The 20,370-nt window shown below is 44.8% G+C and overlaps 2 protein-coding genes across 3 annotated transcripts in view; one reads left to right on the top strand and one right to left on the bottom strand.

Annotated features, from left to right (window-relative positions):
• The first annotated feature begins 632 nt into the window (after positions 1-632).
• LOC139575062 (homeobox protein DBX1-A-like) lies at positions 633-4,954 on the top strand. Its single transcript, XM_071400034.1, has 4 exons — positions 633-1,164; positions 1,322-1,429; positions 3,035-3,237; positions 3,417-4,954. The coding sequence occupies exons 1-4, from the start codon at positions 795-797 to the stop codon at positions 3,744-3,746; spliced, it is 1,011 nt and encodes a 336-aa protein (XP_071256135.1). The 5' UTR covers positions 633-794; the 3' UTR covers positions 3,747-4,954.
• A 114-nt stretch (positions 4,955-5,068) lies between these two features.
• The window catches only part of LOC139575060 (neuron navigator 2-like), a 121,658-nt gene continuing 106,356 nt past the window's right edge, over positions 5,069-20,370 (bottom strand). Inside the window, exons 24-39 of one of the 2 annotated variants that reach the window (XM_071400030.1) lie at positions 17,181-17,264; positions 16,888-17,011; positions 14,701-14,891; positions 14,325-14,363; positions 12,176-12,348; positions 11,912-12,065; positions 11,638-11,815; positions 11,262-11,452; positions 9,692-9,869; positions 9,333-9,568; positions 8,933-9,087; positions 8,768-8,839; positions 8,338-8,534; positions 7,913-8,031; positions 7,487-7,690; positions 5,069-7,344 (exon numbers count right to left, since the gene is read on the bottom strand). In XM_071400030.1, coding sequence (XP_071256131.1) covers positions 7,219-7,344; positions 7,487-7,690; positions 7,913-8,031; positions 8,338-8,534; positions 8,768-8,839; positions 8,933-9,087; positions 9,333-9,568; positions 9,692-9,869; positions 11,262-11,452; positions 11,638-11,815; positions 11,912-12,065; positions 12,176-12,348; positions 14,325-14,363; positions 14,701-14,891; positions 16,888-17,011; positions 17,181-17,264 — 2,421 coding nt within the window. In that variant the 3' untranslated portion in view covers positions 5,069-7,218. The remainder of the gene's footprint in view (positions 7,345-7,486; positions 7,691-7,912; positions 8,032-8,337; positions 8,535-8,767; positions 8,840-8,932; positions 9,088-9,332; positions 9,569-9,691; positions 9,870-11,261; positions 11,453-11,637; positions 11,816-11,911; positions 12,066-12,175; positions 12,349-14,324; positions 14,364-14,700; positions 14,892-16,887; positions 17,012-17,180; positions 17,265-20,370) is intronic. The other variant, XM_071400031.1, reaches the window with a different exon arrangement.

Raw genomic sequence — 20,370 nt, 5'->3', positions numbered from 1 at the left:
ATTTTAAAGTAGGGTAGTTGTAAAGGTTGCTAAATGAAACCATGGCGATTAGACTTAGCCTATCGTTGTTGTCATGATTGTGAAAATGATTGTCAATATTCATAGCCTATATTATTTATGCATTCATGCAATATTTATTCATTATATTTTGTTGTTGTAATACGAATTAATTGTTGTTGTTGTCGTTATGATCGCGTTATTATAGCCTAAGCAATGTGGTATAAACTCAACTGCATTCAATTGTAATTTTTAGTGGGCTATAGCTTTCATTAGGACTTTTGATCCATTAAAAAACAGCAGGGGAGCCGAATAAATATAGCTGCTTCTTCTGGTTAAGCCCTCATTCAGAAGCTCCAAATTATGTTTGAATCTTTTAGGATAGCTTTTTAATTAGCCTGCGTGCGTCTCCACCAAACAAAACCCAATCGCAGGGCCTCAATGGAACGTGGTCAATATGCAAAATTGATGACTATGCCTCTTTTGTGGAAGGGACATTGTGTGTTCCTTGCTTATGAAGTCTAATCCAATCATAAATTGCACTCTCTAGCCAATCAGCGATCCCGGGACGGCGCTTGAAAGCGACTCATGTAGAGAACTTTGTTGAACCTCATTGTTAAGGCTGACAGTTCTGAAAGGAGCTTTGGGGCAGCCTGCTATAAAACGCCTCTCCCCAGAGTAGAGGGGCCAGAGGAGTGAAGCTAGTCATTCAGATTGGAACCTATCAGATACTCACTTGTTCTTGACGGAGTATTTCAACAGATCGTTTCGTGTTGCGTTATACTACAGACGGGACCATGATGATCCCAAGCGTCCTTGCGCCTAATGCGATGTACCCAGGCCTTTACCGCCCCTCCGCCTCCTTGCCGCTCCAACGGTCTCTGCAGAACGCGTTTCCAACCCACTCCAGCTTTCTAGTGGAGGACCTGCTGCGGATAAGCAGGCCGGCGGAGTACCACTTCAGCCGGACGCTCCCCTCAGCAAGCGTCTCCCCGGCGACAACCACCACAACCATGTCCTTCAGTGCCATGCCACAGGAGCGCATCGTCTCTCCAACTGCCTCGACGCGTGACTCATGCTCTCCGAAAACGTCACAACCGAGTAGTAAAGACCCAACTTATCTTAAATTTGGAGTCAGCGCAATCCTTGCACCATCACCAAAGACCGGTAAGTGTGACGTTGGGAAAGTTGTACCTTCTTTCTAATTGGTAATTTTAGCAGTTTCTTACACTTAGCATATTGTAAAACAGATTAAACATGTTTGTCTTTTCATGAGTGTTGCCTTGATTGTTGGCGTTCCCTGACACGTTATTTTCCTCTACAGCATCGTTGCCCCCCGCCATCCACCACAGTATGCACCCCAAGGCCTTCTCTCTCCCCTACTTCGACGGATCCTTCCACCCCGCCTTCTTCAGGTCTACATATTTCCCAGGTAAAGAACTCATCATGCACGTTCAGACACCGTTGAATTGCACTTTGCGCACAGTTGATACTCACCCCTCGGCTGGGACAACGTTCAGAACTTTTCATATCAAAATGTTTCGTTGAACGACTTTCCAAATGGACTCGAAATAATGCTTTGAATGCTTTCTGCAAATGCCCTGTATAGGCACTTAGCTTGTGAACTTTTCAGCGCTTTCAGAGTGGGTGGGTGGAATTGATTCCATTTGCACTGACTTCTTTGCAGCTGAGATCACTGGTCGCTAATACAGCCCTCCGTTCCCCAAATGCTAATTAACCAATTATCCGAAATCATTACGGTTTAATTTCGAGGCGAGATGCGGGTCGGGCTCGTTCCCCCACCGTCTCATGCATTAAGGTCATTTTGGAGTCTCCTCCGCACAGTCCCGCGTTTTCCCACAGGGCAGGGGCACTGGGCCACTGGCTGCCAACAATGCTTTCAGCACCATGACCAATTTGGTCAGCTCCCCCCGGCGCAAGCCACCCACGCACCCCAGAGTGACTTCTACCAGGCGGGCAAGAGGCGTGGACCAGTCATACACTAATTTCCCTATTAGGCGCCATTCACAGCTCTCAATATTCTCACAAGACCACATAGCTTGTTGTTGTGCCTGATTATGGGAAGTGCAACCATGAGTTGTGGATATGGAGGTAGTCTTAGCCCAAGTTATTTGGCCACAAATGGTAGGTTTACAGATAGGCATACATTTGCAAGTGTGCTATAATTAAGAGGCTTGGAAATAAGTATTCTTTGCACGAACAATAATCAAATCAGTGCACATTGAAACATTTCAGTGTTTTACTATATCCCTAACCTGAAAAACACACCATGCCTTTACACGTCCCCCTTCGTCTCTCAGTTTTTAAACTCTGGGGCCAATCAACAGGGCGAGATAAAGCATAATCTCTTAGAAAAGTCTATAAAGTCGCTAGTCCGTGCTTTCATTCAGACAAACCATAATGGAGTTGGAGTCTTTTCATGGGCTGCGCTGAATACCTCCACAAAACAGCTCGAGCGGCCTGAATAGCTTTTCGTGTTCATTTAATGAAAATGATTTGAGGGCAGAAACAAAATGCACCCTGGGCCCCTCGGCATCAGTATTCAGGTATGCAGTGGTGTTTAGTTTGAAAGTGTAAATCTCCTTTTGTTGCGATAATATATGGCCTTCGCAGCCTGTCCAGAGTCTTTTCTGCGTTAGTTCATTACTACACAATTACCGTTCACGGTTTATTAACTCCTCTATCCGCCCTCGCGGGGTTCCTTAAAGGATACGCTGCCTCTTTACCATACCAATGCGCCTGGGGACCGACCAATGTGCTAATTAGTCACCTCGTGCCATTTCACTCAAAAAGGAGATGTATCCCGCGGCCAAAGGGGAGAAGCATATTCAATCATAACAGATTGCAAAGTTTGTACACAAGTGTAAAAAAAGTAGGCTAGTTGGCTAAAGAAGTAGCTTTCCAGGGGACCGAGGTTAACGTCTATTTTAAGCCTATTGCTACTTTTTGGCGTGGTTTTATGAATGAACAGTGTTTATTTGTTGAATTAACGTTTCCCCCCTCTCCTCTTCTGTAGCATCTTCATCCGTCGTGCCCATCCCCGGGACCTTCTCTTGGCCGCTGGCCAGCAGAGGGAAGCCGAGGAGAGGGATGCTCAGACGGGCAGTGTTCTCTGACGTGCAGCGCAAAGCTCTGGAGAAGATGTTCCAGAAGCAGAAATACATCAGCAAACCAGACAGGAAGAAGCTGGCCTCAAAGCTCGGTCTCAAAGACTCACAGGTAAATCATTTACTTTTATTTGCACAGGGCGAAGCTGTGCGTAATACGTGCGCAATTACTCTTAACGCATATGCATGCTAAAGTTGATACTGTTTGTATTAGTGAAACTCTCTAATAAAGTCAACCTCTACAAACTTAAACCGAACTAACTGGTTATACTATTCCTTCTCCTTCGCCAGGTTAAAATCTGGTTCCAGAACCGCAGAATGAAGTGGAGGAACTCTAAAGAGAGGGAGCTCCTGTCTTCGGGAGGTTGTCGCGAGCAGACCCTGCCCACCAAAACGAACCCACACCCAGACCTCAGCGACGTCGGCAAGAAGTCCTCCGCGGAGGAGGACGAGATGGAAGAGGACCCATTCGGCGCTAGAGGCGCGCCTGGCCTTTGCCATTCCCCCGCAGCGGGGCACGAGCTGTCCAACAGCGGCGGATCGAACCTCTCGTCGCCATCTCTCTCCAGCAAGCACTCGGAATTCTCAGAATCGGATGAAGAAGAGATCACCGTTTCTTAATTGATTTATAACAACTCAAAGATATGTTTATAAAATGGTTATCCTATGCGACCATGTTTGCAAGAGGCTGTATCCCTTAATTTAGACCCAACTACTAGAAATGTATTTATTTCATATTCCACAATATTTTCAAACAATCAACTTCTGTCAAATCAATTTAGGCTACATCCATGATTCTTTCTTTTAAAAATAACTGCAAGGTTTATTTTATAGAAAGGGCCGGCTCTAGCCTTTTTGGGCATTTTTTTTTAGTGGCCCCCCTCTTGACAGCTGCGTTTTAAAGTACATTTCCTTCAATTCTATACATTTTGACAAGTGGCGAATTGAAAATGTTGCAGTTATAAAGAAAGTTTTCAGCAGGTCTACACACTTTGCCATGGGGTGGAAAGAAAATGTGGCAATTTTATAACACATTTCATGCAATTCTACTCATTTTCCCATGAAGTTGTAAGACATTTTTGCAGTTTTAAAGCAATTTTTCTGCAGTTCTACAAATTTTGCCATGGTGTGGAAAGAAAATATTGACATTTTATAATAATGTCATTAAATTCTACTCATTTTGCCATTACTTGTCATGTTAATGATAGCTGAGTGAGAGTGATTAATGGGGCTCTGGACCCGGTCGGGATTCGGCCATGATTTTCTACAAGTTTAGATGACTGGCTAGACTAACTTACCAATCTAAAAATTGTTTGCAGGAATGGCTAATTGAGTGACTGTCAGTGACTGACAAAACAAGAGGAAAGCTGCTGATGCACAACCAAATTTCAAACTTGCACCTTGTGTATTCTACTATTCTAACTCTCAACAGTAAGTTGAGAACCTGACTGAGTTCAAAAAATTATATAGTGGGCCCTAGCGACCGCTTATATCGCTTATGCCTGGAGCCGTCCCTGTTTATAGGATATACTTAGAAATTATTTGCTGTTTTGCACAGCTCTTTCAATTGTACAGTATTTTGTACAACTATTTGTATGGATATTTTATGCCAAGAAAATGGAGTTACCTGGACTTACAGTTTTTATTGAAAAGTGTAGACATTTCGTGCATAATTTATACGGATTTGTTAATTCAATGTACTGTGTGTGTGTATATATATGTTAATATTTCACTAAGTTTGTTATTTCAATGTACTGTGTGTGTGTGTATATATATGTGTTAATATTTCACTATGTTTTGTACAAATACCAAATAAAATGTAACAGTTACATGGTATAACTTCTGTTACAAAATGGAAATGAACAACAACAAAAAAAACATCAAATAGATCGATAGGTTTATGTCAGTAGAGAGCCATAATTGATAGTCACATTGCATTAATAAATAAATAACCATGATTTTTATTGAATCACAAATAACTTAAGACTAGTACAGTGGTCTTCAGAATCAGTTCTCCAAGCTCTGGAGAGAACATTGATGATAAACTCAACACACCTGCTCTGATGCAAAAGAGACTGTACACAAAATACTCATTTTCAAGTAGTTACAAATTGGCTAGAAAAGTCATCAAAATGTTGCAAGGTAATCAAGTATTTACACTGTTATGTTACATATGTTTTTTTTTGTTTGTTGTTTTTTTACATAGCAAAGAAGGCTACACATTCATTAAGTTTTAAGAACATGTGAATTCAACAGCAACTCCATTCATTTCACCATCCAAACTTCTCAAAGCGAGCAGGTTGTTTCACCGGTGGACATACAGACTGACAAACACATAAAAATGTTGTTGTTGTTGTGCTTGCATTTACCACGACAAGAGACACTCTCCAAAAGTACAGACACATTTGATTTGATTTGTAAATGAACAAAGACTGTACCAGCTCCCCCCCCCAAAAAAAATGATTCACAAAATCTGTTCACTTGCTGTACATCTCTTGGCAGTGCTGAAAAACCTTAAAGAACTGACATAAGGCTTGGCTTCAATTTTGAGTTCGAAATGAACGTTGCATAGGTTTGATGACTAAGAACACTGAAAGATAAATGGAAGCGATGCTGGAAACAAATAACCTAATTGGACCAAAAAACACACTTCTCCTCCTAGGGTGAAGGTTCGGAGGAAAGGGGACAATCAATATACACATTTCTGAAGCCAAGGGGAAAAAAATCTGTTTTGACCTGAAGCCAGAACCATTCGAAGTCTTTAACTTCTCCCATTTTGTACTCTCTCATTTGTACCTTTTAAACATGACCTCAAGTAAAATGACTTTAAACAAAGCAGCATATACACATGGTTACATATTCACTCAACGTGTTGTCATGACAATAATAATCACACGTCGCATGACCAAAACAGACAACACAGATGGCCAAGGCGTAAAGGGGTGTATAGAAGGTAGATGAGGTATAGAGATTAAAACAATTCCTTAATAAACATTCCCCCATACTCATTACATACCCATTACAAAATGATGTGTACTTTGAGCACCAACCAAATGTACTTCTCCATCTCACAAGTTGTCCTTAGTAAGTTATATGCAAACTTTGACAAACTTCTCAGCATTGGGAGTAATACAATTCATTACATGTTATTGAAGCCACAAGTCCCTTTCCCTTTTCAAGCCCTAATAACCTCTTAATAACATGGCATTAGTGTTTGATATGACGATAGTCGACGTTGCTCTTCAAGCCCACCTGCCTAGGCACAACGCAAAGAGAGTGTCGACTTAAAGCCCTGTAAGTTTACAGCCAAAAAAGACTAAATTAAAAAAGTAGCTAATGCACCAAGTCTGTTACAAAAAAAGTAAGGCATCCTAATTTAAGTTCAGTCCAGCACCAAAGTAGAGACTTTCGTCTGGAGAAGAAACTTATGCTACGGCGACCCGTTTGGGACAAAAGGAGTCACATGTAGGGGCAGGTGAATGGTGATGGGTGTGTGTGTGTCATTGGGGGCATAAGGAGGCATTGGGAACCAGTGAATTTGGTCTCTGTGGAGATGACGAAGATGAGACCTCCAGCACCATGCTCCAAAGGAAAGGGCCTGTAGCTCAATCTGTAGCCCAGTTTGGAGCACTGCAGCTGGGGAAGAGCCGCGAGGAGCCTGGCTTGCTGATGTGGTGGGTTTGGCTCAAAGATGCAGTCTCTATGTTTTCTTAAATAAGGAGAGCATGGTACTGATGCTGATAAGGAAAACGGTGAAGATGATGAAGATGATGCACAGTGTAAAATTCTGGTTTAGGTCAGTTGTTTGTCTAAATGGTACATGAGGATTGGATGTAGGAGAGCGGTTGGCCATGACGGTGCAAAAATAGAACAGTGCAGCAGCTTTCTGTTTCACTCCTGTTTTTTTCTCTTCAGTTCTTCTCTCATTTTGGGTGACCTGCACCCATAGTGTTCTTGATATGACAATTAAAGTGGCTTGATTTTTTGTGGACGTGAGCTTGAAAAACACATTCAAAAGAAATGTTGTATTGACTGAACATAAAAACGTTAACTGAATGTATTTTTGTCTTCTTAGGAAGGGGGAGGAGTCGGATCACAATGTTGACTCCAGTGTCGAGTCCAGGATGTCGTGTTGGCGACTGTTGCTATTAGAGTCGCTGTCGTATCTCTGAGGGCTGGGGGAAGTGGCTGCTTCCTTCAGCCTCATCAGCATATTCATCTGAGGACGGAGACGCAGGGATCAAAGGTTAGCGTGAGTGTGACTGTGTTGTCTCCTGGATCTGCAGTGCCTGCTTGTGTGTGTGTGTGTGTGTTATGTGTACACTTGACCTGTTTTGAGCATTTGCGTGCACGTGTCTCACCAGTGGGTCTGCGTCACAGTCGCTCTGTGGCGGCTCCTTCCTGATGCCCTCCCTGGGGGCGGAGTAACCGTCGAAGCCTACATCTTCTGGGCGGAGCTGCAGCAACGGGGGCCAATCAGCAGGTGTGGTGGGTGTGGCTGACCAGGGGTAGCTGTCAATCACCCAGCATGCAGGGTCCTCCCACGCTGACCTACGGCCGTACAGCTACAGAGAGGGAGACGGATGGAGGGGAGAGAGCATTATAAGTATCAATGTAGAGGAATGATAATAATATCATAACTCAGTGAGTGCCATACATAATGCAAGTGCGTGTGTGTGCATATTTTTTCTATTTTTGTGACTGATATGTTTGAGTGTGCATGTGTGAATGCACATGCATGTGTTGTACATGTGTGTGTTGCATGCCTTTGTGTGTTTATAGCCTACCTGCAGTCCCTCTCTGATTGCCTCCAGCATGTAGGGGATGATTGAGTAGTTCCAGAGGTCAGTGAACCACACCCTGGAGCCAGCCACATCCATGGGACATGACAGGAAGAGGCGTGGCCCTGGGGAGGCAAAGGTCAAAGGTCAGATGGATGTTAAACAGTGCCTTTCCTTCCAATCCTCATTTGGATAATGAGTTTATGGCCAGATGAGGTTATGAATATTGAGAATATTGTGACCAAAGCACAATTACATGCATAAAACACATCATATTCCAAAATATATTTTTGTCAGATGTTCTCCGAGCACAACATTTGCCTAATGTCAAGATTAGTCCACAAATCTCAAAATTACTGTGCTTATCTTTTCCATTCATTTTGGATTGGGGCATATAGCTGGTTTATGACGTCCTTGTGTTTTCTACCTACCGATGGTAACGTCAGAGGAGCTGTGTGCCTCTAGGAAGCGGTTGAGGTGGTGCCAGACGCGAGGGATCCAGTCGATGATCTGTACCAGCTCCAGGGTACGCTTGCGGCTGCCGATCTCCGTCTCGATCAGCTTCCTCCTCAGATAGCGACCAAGGAAGCCCTTCACCGGCTCCAAGTGATTGGCACACAGCACCCACCTGGTCACATATGCAAACAAGAGAGAGAGGAGGAGTTAATAGGTTAGTTACTCATTCATGAATACAGCCAATGAAGACACTCCATCTTTCCATTCGGAAGGAATGGAGAGAGGGCAATGGATCGCCGCCCAGTCTGTTGCTGCCACCTAGCGAAGACTCATGCAAAGTGCATTTCAAATTGAAACATTTTACTGTTTCATTTCAGTTACTATTGAACTGTTGAGTTAGCCTACCTGAAGTTATGGTGGAGTTGTAGGTTGGGGGCAGAGGATGTGGCCTGGCTCATAGTACCGATGATGTAGGGGCTGGGAACAGAGAGAACACACACATACAGAAAATCAACACATTTACAATAAACACAATTGTGTGTGTGTGTGTGTGTGTGTGCGCGTACTCACCAACATTGGTATTTGCAGTTGAACACTCCATTGAAGATCTCTCCCAGAGAGGAGACATGGTGCAGGTTATCCAGTATGACCACTAGAGGGCTCTCTGTCTCTGGTCTGTCACTGCTGCACTGCTCAGCTAGGCCTGACAGGTACTGACGCAATTCCTAGAGAGAGACAGAGACAGAGAGACAGACAGAGGAGGTTTACACATCAAGTCTTTTTTCAACACACAAAACCCCTGTTGAGTTGCTTTATTAACATAGACACACTTTTTCGAGTTCTGCCTCCAAGATACATGTCTAATATAACAGAAAAAAAAGGGCAAGTTAATCGTCACATCACACAAAGTGTCGTCTCGGCAGTCGGTGCCCCATGCTTCGTGAGGTGCTTCAAGGGCATAGCTACGTACCTTGCTCGACTTGTGGTCCACGTTAAAGGTGACAACGGAGTGAGGGGTCAGGGGTCGGCCCTCCAGCAGGAGCAGGTGTCTTGCCAGACGATTAGCCAGGTGTGTTTTACCGGTGCCGCTGGGGCCAGAGAGAATGACACGGCGGTGCTCCCTCAGCAGAGACACGTAGCGCTGCAGCATGGGCTTGGGGATCAGCGTGTCAAACACCAGGCAGTCCACACTCTCACTGCTCACACCTAGAGAGGGAGAGAGAGCGAGGGAGAGAGAGGAACATGCTTACACGGGGAACCCATGTACACAACACACACCAGATTGTAGGGAGAGATACACACATTTAGAGAAACACCACGCACTCCTACCTTTGAGCCTGATGTTGATGGTGTCGCTGTCCCCGACCAGGTAGCCGCAGGGCAGCAGCTCGGGGGTGTGAGCGGCGCTGGTGTTGCTATGACGATGCACATCCCCGATGTTGTACCCCTCCACACTGTCACAGGTCAGCCCCAGCTGGCTCACTGGGTCCACATGGGTGATGTACTCCTACAGAAGCACGAGGGCAAAGGTCAAGGGTTAGGTGATATGCAACCCTACTATGAATGCCAAGGCAGCAGCTACTCTTCCTGGGGTCTAGCAAAATGAAGGCAGTTTATTTTAGAAAACATTACAATACATTCACAGATTTCACAACACACCGTGTGCCCTCAGGCCCCTACTCCTCCACTACCACATATCTACAGTACAAAATCCATGTGTACATGTGTGTATAGTGCGTATGTTATAGTGTGTGTGTATGCATGTGTCTGTGCCTATGTTTGTGTTGCTTCACAGTCCCCGCTGTTCCATAAAGTGTTTTTTTTAATCAAATTTTACTGCTTGCATCAGTTACTTGATGTGGAATAGAGTTCCATGTAGTCATGGCTCTATGTAGTACTGTGCGCCTCCCATAGTCTGTTCTGGACTTGGGGATTCTGAAGAGACCTCTTGTGGTATGTCTTGTGGGATATGCATGGGTGTCCGAGTTGTGCGCCAGTATTTCAAACAGACAACTCGGTGCATTCAACATGTCAATACCTCTCATAAATACAAGTAGTGATGAAGTCAATCTTTCCTACACTTTGAGCCCGGAGAGATTGACATGCATATTATTAATATTAGCTCTCTGTGTACATCCAAGGGCCAGCAGTGCTGCCCTGTTCTGAGCCAATTAAAGAATACCCTCTGTGTTCTGTTACAGGTAACACCTTTATCCACAATATAGCAGGGGGTGTAAAGGCTTAGGCTTAAATTGAAAACATGGCAAATAGGAGTGGCAATATCGTCTGCTATTATCATCAGTCATTTTCCATCCAAGTTGTCAGACCCTGGTGGCTTGTCATTGTTGATAGACAACAATAATTGTTTTCAACTCTTCCACACTCACTTTGCGGAATTCAAAATTACAATGCTTGTCTTTCAAAATTTGGTCCAGATATACTTTGATGTGTAGAGTCGGCGCTTGTTGCTGGCATGTCATGCCTAAGTTTGCTAATATAGCCAATGAAAAAATCATTAAAGTAGTTGGCAATATCAGTTGGTTTTGTGATGAATGAGCCATCTGATTCAATGAATGATGGAGCCGAGTTTGCCCTTTTGCCCAAAATGTCATTTAAGGTGCTCCAAAGCTTTTTACTATTATTCCTTATTTAATTTATCTTTGTTTCATAGTGTAGTTTCTTCTTCTTTTTATTCAGTTTAGTCACGTGATTTTTCAATTTGCAAGACGTTTGCCAATCGGTTGTGCAGCCAGACTTATTTGCCATTCCTTTTGCCTCATCCCTCTCAACCATACCATTTTTCAATTCCTCATCAATCCACAGAGATTTAACAGTTTTCACAGTCATTTTCCTAACGAAGCCTTTATTCACGAATTAAGTCATTCATTCACGTGTTTACCTTGAAGAGGCGGCGGACCACCCCGTCCAAGATGTCCCACTTGGTTTTACCACTCACACCGATACAGCCAATCAGGAAGTGGCGAGCCCTGGCCTCTTGGGCGAGGTCCTCATCCAGACTGACCACTATCTTCACGTGTCGTCCCTCTTTCCTCATCACTCCATCTCCCACTGTATCATCCAACAACATGTCTGAGAGGAGAGAGGGAGAGAAGAGTCACTCATACATACGCCCATTCAAAAAAAGACAATCAGGCTAACTCACTCTCAAAGGCAATCATACCCAAACACAAATACAGACGTACACACACTTAAAACACATGCTCACACATTTACTCAACTGTACAGATACCCACATCAAAACATGTTGTTCTCACCCAGGCTGGTGGACTCAGTGAGGTTGATGCTGTGCTGGCACAGGCCAGGCCCTGGTGTAGGGGTGTGTGTATGGTGAGGGGGCGAGGAGGAAATGGAGGCCTGGGAGGGGGCTCTGCTGCTCCCCGTACTCTCCAGCTTCAGACGGTCATTCTCTGCCTTCAGTTTCTCTATCTCCCCCTGAGAGAAAACACCCGAAGACATAGCAACAGTCGGTCCACAAAGCAGTGTGTGTGTGTGTGTGCGCACACGTTTCACCGTGTGTGGGTGTGTTACCTGCATGTGGTTCATGGCCTCTCTGAGCTGGTCCAGTTGGTGGGCTGAGCTGAGAGCCTCAAGGCGGATGTCTGTCAGCTTCATCTCCTTCTCCCTGAGCTCGCTGCGGAGCTGCATCACCGTCTCTGCCTCACCGTCCAGACAGTCCGACAGCCTACACACAGATGCTCATTGATATAACTTGTACATTTTCTCTCTCTCTCTCACACTAGACACGAGCACACATACGCACGCACGCACGCACACACCGCACCGTATACGTACAGTGAGTTGGATTGCGAGTTCCTGAGCATGTTGGAGGAGGTTGTGGATCCATTGTGGGGGAGTTTGGGGGAGGAGGGGAGGGAGGAGTCTGTCATCTCCTCTATGTCAGAGTGGGACGAGGCGGACTTGGGAGACTTCTTCTTACTGAACGCCTGCTTGAAGGAGCTCCGCAACTGCAGGCGGGAGAGAGACAGAGAGGAGTGGAGGGTGAGTGTATGTGTGTGTGAGAGAGAAGTGTGAGGATACGCTCCCAAAACAGACGGGGAGCAAGGGAAAGCAGGAGGAAAGCGGAGGAAGGCAGCTGTGAGGGGAGTGCCTGAGTAAGTTAGAAATAGATCAAGAAAAGAGAGAAGGGAAGGAGAAGCAAAGGGAAAGTACTAGTGCTATAGGGAGGCCGTGACTTGAGCTTATGCTCTAAACACAAATTAATCACTGTCAGGTGGTTACTGTGTGTGTGTGTGTGTGTGTGGTTACAGACATCCAGTCCACTAACCCCACCTACTGTGTGTGTATAACTGTATAATGCACTGTAGACTGTAGAGAGATCTAACTACACTGCAGTGAATAGGACTAGAAAAAGAGCACCTAAGGCTGTCGTGGAGACTACCAGTTTCATGTAACTTGAGCGTACAGCTAAAACGGTACAGTATGTTTGCTACACGATTACCGTGAAATGGTCGCATTAGAATTGAGCCTTATATTACGTTTCTGTTTCAGAGCAGACTCAAAGTCACATCGGGAAAGGAGTCGGGATAAAGAACACGACTGGAGAAGAAAGCAGAGGGATGATTGAGGACAGGAGAGGAAGGAGAGGGATTGTGTTAGTAACCTACAGAGTGCAGGGGGCTAGGTTAAGGTTAGCTCGAGGTTAAGATGCCTTTCGTTTTTTTGTATTTTTATCCACTCTTACCTCATAGACCTGCCATATGAAGCGATAGCACAGAGGAAGACAGAGAGAGACACAAAACAGCAGAGGTTCAGTGGGGAGTGTGTGAGCGTGTTAGTGGTAGGGACATAGCCAGCGTTCAGTGGAGGCTACAGAAAGTGCACTGTGGAAAATGCTCTCAGGGATGTCAAAAGTAAAATCTTAGGAATCGGGAGCGCAATCTACAATTCTAGAACTTGTATCATTAGAATCTCTGAACAGGGTACAGAATGGAAGGCAATTCAAATAGAATGTACGCACTCGAATAGGAATGCAACCGTTCGGCACCATAAGATACTGAATCCATTTGCTTCAACCCACATTGGTTCAGACTGATGTCCTTCTAATAGGAGGCTCATTTTACGGTCCACTACCCTTCTTACCATGATACCTCACAGACAGCCCACATACATACACCCTACATACATACACCCTACCACATATGGCTTATCCAATCCGCAAATGATCAAAGGACCACCTATTGTCTGTGCAAAACGCACGCGAGAACCACGGGCTCTCTGAGAATAGCTCATTATCACTAGATCTTATGTCACGTGACTTTCGCTTGTTGACACTGCCTATATAGACAGTACACCCGTCGACACAAAGCGGATTGGGATTGGGACAGGAGTATTCGATGATACATCTATAGAGCTACAAATATAGAAATTCAAAGCTAAAGCCAATGCTGTGATTGGGGGGGGTCACTGAAGGGTCACTTCAATGTTATTGCATCTATGGGAAAAAGAGGATAGGAACACAAATCCCTAGGGTCTAGACAGGTTCAATAGCAGCCAATACCATGAAGCAATTAGAGTGGGGCTCAATTCCATTTCAAATCCCGTTGGAAACCAAATTCCTCTATTGGTATATAATACAATTTCTGAAATGTTATTGGAATTGAGCCCAAGTCCGGAGGATCGACTAGGAGATAGATTTGCTACAGACACTACAGCAGTGACACACTGGGTATGAAAGCAGCGCTTACAGCAAACAATCAGCTTATCAAGATACTGTAGATGTAGGCAACAAAACAGAGTCTAGTAGTATCGTTAGAGTCGCAAGCGTAGCTGTTTCCATCCAGCATCTTTGAAGCGGTACACATACAATTACTTGGCACGAAAGCTTTCAGGTTGATCACTATTTTGTTGCCTACAGATATCAACATAAAGGCACACAGCCTAAAAGCGTCTATAGTAACCTAAACACAAATAGGATGCATACATCATCATCTTCAAACTGTCCTCCTGTGCAAGACACGATCTGTCAGCAACAAGGAGCAAGAGGGAACACAACAAGAAATGGAACAACGTTAACTTCCTGTATCAACAGGAAATGGAAAATATTCGAATATGTTCTGCGTTTCTCTATTTCACAAAACCCCTACAATTGTAGATCTAGAGAGAGACGAAACAAGTGAGACAGAGACAAACCTAAATACAAGCTGTTAGATTTCATTTGGCGTAAGATATGTTTGTGTGTTAGTGAGTGATCATGATCATACTCAGTTCCAGTGTGTGCCTGTGTGTGTGTGCGTGCGTGTGTAATGTGCATGTGTGAGTGTGAGTGTGCGCTTGTGCATGTCTACGAAAGTACATACCCAGTTCTTCTTGTTCTTCTTCTTGTTCTTAGCGTCGGAGTCCATGTTGGATCCCACACTGGAGTGGCTGGTTGCACTGGCAATGCTGCTGACGCTGTCTGACGAGTGCTGTCTCCTCATCCGTAGGTCTGGCTGCTGCTGCTGCTGCTGCAGGGGGCTGCCATTACTACCACCACCACCTGAGAAAGAACCTGAGAAAGAGGGGAGGAGAGGGGGGAGGTTGGGAGACAGAGACTTGCTTTAAAGACTCAGAAATAATACAGTATCACAGCATTGGGAGAAGTCTATAAGTTCACCTTTTCCCTTGCCAGGTGTAAGCTTCAAGGTAGAGTCAGTGATATGATGTAGATGCATAAAATAAAGAGCATAGTGCAGGGTTCCCCAACTGGTGGGACGCGGGTGATTTTATTTGTTCCCCCCAAGTTTTCTGAGCAAGTTTGGGACATAAGACTTTCATTTTGGAAATCTGTTCTAAAGTATTCCCATGTATAATAGACAGATACAGCACATTCGGAAAGTATTCAGACCCATTTACTTTTCCCACATTTTATTACGTTACAGCCTAATTCTAAAATGGATGAAATAAATATTTTTCCTCCTCAATCTACACACAATACCCCATAATGACCAAGTGAAACATGTTTAGACATTTTTGCAAATGTATGAAAAATAAAAACGAATACTTTATTTACAAAAGTATTCAGACCCTTTGCTATGAGACTCGAAGTTGAGCTCAGGTGCATCCTGTTTACATTGATCATCCTTGAGATGTTTCAACAACTTGATTGGAGTCCACCAGTTGTCAATTGAATTGATTGGACATGATTTGGAAAGGTTGGCCACCCGGCCAAACATAGCAAATGGTGGAGAAGGGCCTTGATCAGGGAGTTGACCAAGAACCCGATGGTCACTGAAGGAGCTCCAGAGTTCCTCCGTGGAGATGGAAGAACCTTCCAGAAGAGCAACCATCTCTGCAGCACTCCACCAATCAGGCCTTTATGGTAGAGTGGCCAGACGGAAGCCACTCCTCAGTAAAAGGCACATGACAGCACGCTTGGAGTTTGCCAAAAGGCACCTAAAGTACTCTCAGACCATGAGAAACAAAATTCTCTGATCTGATGAAGCCATGATTGAACTCTTTGGCCTGAATGCCAAGCGTCACATCTGGAGGAAACCTGGCACCATCCCTACGGTGAAGCATGGTGGTTGCAGCATCAAGCTGTGGGGATGTTTTTCAGCAGCAGGGACTGGGAGACTAGTCAGGATCAAGGGAAAGATGAATAAAGCATAGTACAGAGAGATCCTTGAAGAAAACATGCTCCAGAGTGCTCAGGACCTCAGACTGGGGCGTGGGTTCACCTTGCAACAGGACAACGACCATAAGCACACAGACAAGACAACGTAGGAGTGGCTTCAGGACAAGTGTCTGAATGTCCTTGAGTGGCCCAGCCAGACCCTGGTCTTGAACCCGATCGAACATCTCTGGAAAGACCTGAAAATAGCTGTGCTGCGACACTCCCCGTCCAACCTGACAGAGCTTGAGAGAATCTGCAGAGAAGAATGGGAGAAACTCCCCAAATACAGGTGTGCGAAGCTTTTAGTGTCATACCCAAGAAGACTCGAGGCTGTAATCGCTGAAAAAGGTGCTTCAACAAAGTACTGAGTAAAGGGTCTGAATACTTATGTAAATGTGATATTTCAGCTTTTTATAAAAATTTCTAAAAAACAGTTTTTGCTTTGTCATTATGGGGTATTGTGTGTAGATTGATGAGGAAAAAGTCAAGGGGTCTGAATACTTTCCGAATGCACTGTATCTGTGATCGTATACAAATGTAAGCTAGGTGTGAAAATATTATGTTTTAGTCAAATATATGTTTGGGCTTCTTGCGGTCAATTTGCAATCTACAAAATATTTGAAAGAAGCTCTTCAGTACAGGCCATTCTACTGACAATGTTTGTCTATGGAGATTGCATGGCTGTGTGCTCAATTTTATACAACTGTCAGAAACGGGAGTGGCTGAAATAGCCGAATCCACTAATTTGAAGAGGTGTCCACATACCTTTGTATATATAGTGGATCTGTGGTGCTGCTCGTGGAAATTTATCTGAGTCTACTGTACCTTTAAGGGTACAGTAGACAAGAGGTTGTTGGTGTTATTGCTATGGTTGTGGTTCGGTTCTCCTTACCTGTCCTGTTCTGTTTGCAGGTGAATTCAGGTGTGTTGATGACTCCGTTGATGGCGGCCTGGGCCACGTTGTTCTGTTTCTTCAGCAGCTCAATGTTCTTCCTCAGCTCGTTCAGCTCACAGTCCTGCAGGGAAAGCGCATTTAGAACATTACAACAACATGCAACTAACAGTCATGTATCTAAAAGTTCATATACGCGATCACATTTTTTATATTTTGGTTTTCCTTGGCCGAGATGAACATAATTAAATTCTGCCTTCAATTATGTCATGCTATGCTATGACATGCCTCACCTTGTGCTCAGCGGTCATAGTGAGACTCTTCAGTCTGATGGTCATGTTACCCAGGCTCTGTTCAAACGCTGCCACCAGGTGAGCCTGCACAGGGAAATAACACATGTTAGAATATGTCAAACTATACTTAAGAAATAAGGCCAGAGGAGGTGTGGTAAATGGCCAATATACCACGGCTAAGGGCTGTTCTTAGGCTGAACACAGCCCTTAGCCGTGGTATATAGGCCATATATCACAAACCCCCGAGGTGCCTTATTGCTATTATAAACTGGCTACCAACGTAATTAGAGCAGAAAAAATAAATGTTTTTTCATACCCGTGGTATACGATCTGATATATCACGGCTGTCAGCCAATCAGCATTCAGGGCTCGACCCACCCAGTTTATAATTCTACTTAGAGGTTCAAAGAGGCTATGTTATAGTTCAACTTAGATTGGACGGCCAAAGATCCTTCAGAAGCGGTTACTGTCGAAGCATGAGAGTGATGAGCGCAACAGTAGCTGCACTCTCAGATGACCTGCTTCAAGGACAGAACTAGCGGCAGATAAGACAAAAGCAACTGCCAGGAATCCAAGCCAAGTTACCGAATAACAACAGTTACAACATCTCAAAACCAACAGCTTTTTCGGTGCGTTGATTAGCCTACATTCCAGTTAAAAACTAGGAAGTCAAAGCAAAAAAAAAAAAACGAAAAACAGCAAATGCGACATATCATAATAACCAACTCTGTCAGTCGCACAACTTCAAAATGTCTCAAAAAGGCGACACCAGAAATCCTCTAAATCCGGCTTAAATCCTCTCACACCTCTCTAATAGATGTGTCCACACTAGAGCTTGGGTCGACAGGGTCTCCCAGGTCCCCTCTGAGTGGCGGTGCCGGATGGCTTCTCCTCCTGGAAGGGTAGTGGTTCAGGGGGAGCCAGATGCCCTCTGTGCCCGCTCTGGGGTATGGTCTGCTGGACGCCATGGCTAGGGAGGCTGGATGCTAACAATGCTAAAGCTACAGCATTGACTCCGTGGCTCTTGAGTACCTCTTTTCCCCGACACATGAACCGTGTCTATTCTCTCCGGTGTCCAAGAACTAAGACAGAGTGTCTTCTTAGTGCGTGGAGGGTCGAAGGGGAATGCGTGGGACGGAGAGACAGTGGGGAGACAGAGAGAAGTGGTATCTGGGTGATGATAGACTCCGCCCAATTGTGATATAAAAAAGAGAGACAAGGTAGAACCAGCGACCTTGAACAACCATGAGTTGAGATACTGCAGCTAAACATAGACTACGAGACTGGCTTTGAGCAGTGTGAGAAAAGCTCTCATCGAACGTGTACCGACGGTTAACACAGCCACGATGGCCTCGCCTGAAACCCAAACATGACATCACTCTTTTTACCCCCCCCCCCCCCCCGAAAAGAAAATAATTGTAGACCACTGTGTGAAGTCCTTCATCACCTAAGAACGTTTAATCTCCTCTGTCTAGGATGCTCTGTGTAGTTAACCCCTGCACTACACGCTGGTCAATAAAAACGAATGTACACCTCTGAACATGCAGGTAGGTGGTTGGTGTACTAGCGTGTAGCAGATGTGCCGACTGACACACAGTATCGGAGCTGCCCTCATCACGTGAGGGGCTTTGCAGCTAGATATGCGTCGTCAAATCAAACTGTATGACACAAGCGCCGAATACAACAGGTGTAGACCTTACCGTGAAATGCTTACTTACAAGCCCCTAACCAACAATGCAGTTCAAGAGACAGAGTTAAGAAAATATTTACTAAATAAAATAAAATACAAAGTAACAAAATAAAATAACAATAACGAGGCTATATACAGGGGGTGCCGGTAGGTAGAGGTAAAGTGACTACGCATAGATAATAAACAGCGAGTAGCAGCAGTGTAAAAACAAAGTGGGAGTCAATGTAAATAGTCCAGGTGGCCATTTGATTAATTGTTCAGCAATCTTGGGGGGTAGAAGCTGGTGAGGAGCCTTTTAGACTAAGACTTGGTGCTCCAGTGTTGAGGATCAGCGTGGCAGATGTGTTGTTGCCTACCCTTACCACCTGGGGGGCGGCCCATCAGGAAGTCCAGGATCCAGTTGAAGAGGGAGGCGTTTAGTCCCAGGGTCCTTAGCTTAGTGATGAGCTTTTGTGGGCACTATGGTTGTTGAACGCTGAGCTGTAGTCAATGAACAGCATTCTAACATAAGTGTTCCTTTTGTCCAGGTGGGAAAGGGCAGTGTGGAGTGCGATTGAGATTGCGTCATCTGTGGATCTGTTGGGGCGGTATGCGAATTGAGGTGGGTCTAGGGTTTCCGGGATGATGGTGTTGATGTCAGCCATGACCAGCCTTTCAAAGCACTTAATCGCTACCGACGTGCTACGGGGCGGTAGTCATTTAGGCAGGTTACCTTCGCTTTCATGGGCACATGGAGTATGGTGGTCTACTTGAAACATCTAGGTATTAGAGACTCGGTCAGGGAGAGTTTGAAAATTTCAGTGAAGACGGCTTTGCGTTGAGGGTGTGTTCTCATAACTCATACAAGCACCCATCTGTCTGTCGGGGAACATGTAATCAAATATTTGAACAAAGACTACCTACTACCCTACCCCTCCACTTACCCCTGTATCCCCACCCCTATTATTTACCCCCCCTTCTCTCTGTCTGATCCATCTCCTTCACCCCACCCCAGCCCTTTCTCTGCCTCTACCTCTATCCCCCTTTTCACCCTTCCTTAGTCATAAATCCTAGATAATCCACATATCTCCTCTTTACTTTCTGTAGAATCTGTTGAGTAGAATGTATTTGGAGTATCTGATTTAAACCTGTGCGGTTGCGTAAGTGTGGGCAGTGGGCATGCATACACACTCAGTGTTTCCGTGTGTGTTATTATGTATGTGTGTGTGCAAGAAAATGTTTCTGTGTGTTTGGGACTATGTGTGTCAGAGACAGAGTGTGTGTGTGTGTGTGTGTGTGTGTGTGTGTGTGTGTGTGTGTGTGTGTGTGTGTCAGCACATGAGTTTCTGTATGTGTTTCTGCTTGAGTGTGTATACTAGGGCTGTGGTGGTCATGGAATTTTGTCAGACGGTAACGGTCATGTAAATGTCTGCCGGTCTCACGGTAATTGACCGTTAATTAACATAAACACGTTTAGCATCTCTAGGCCTTTACGCATACAAGCCGATGACGGAAGATCTA

The sequence above is a fragment of the Salvelinus alpinus genome, chromosome 5, assembly GCF_045679555.1.
Source record: "Salvelinus alpinus chromosome 5, SLU_Salpinus.1, whole genome shotgun sequence".
Classification (NCBI taxonomy): Eukaryota; Metazoa; Chordata; class Actinopteri; order Salmoniformes; family Salmonidae; genus Salvelinus; species Salvelinus alpinus.
This window is presented reverse-complemented; position numbering and strand designations above follow the sequence as displayed.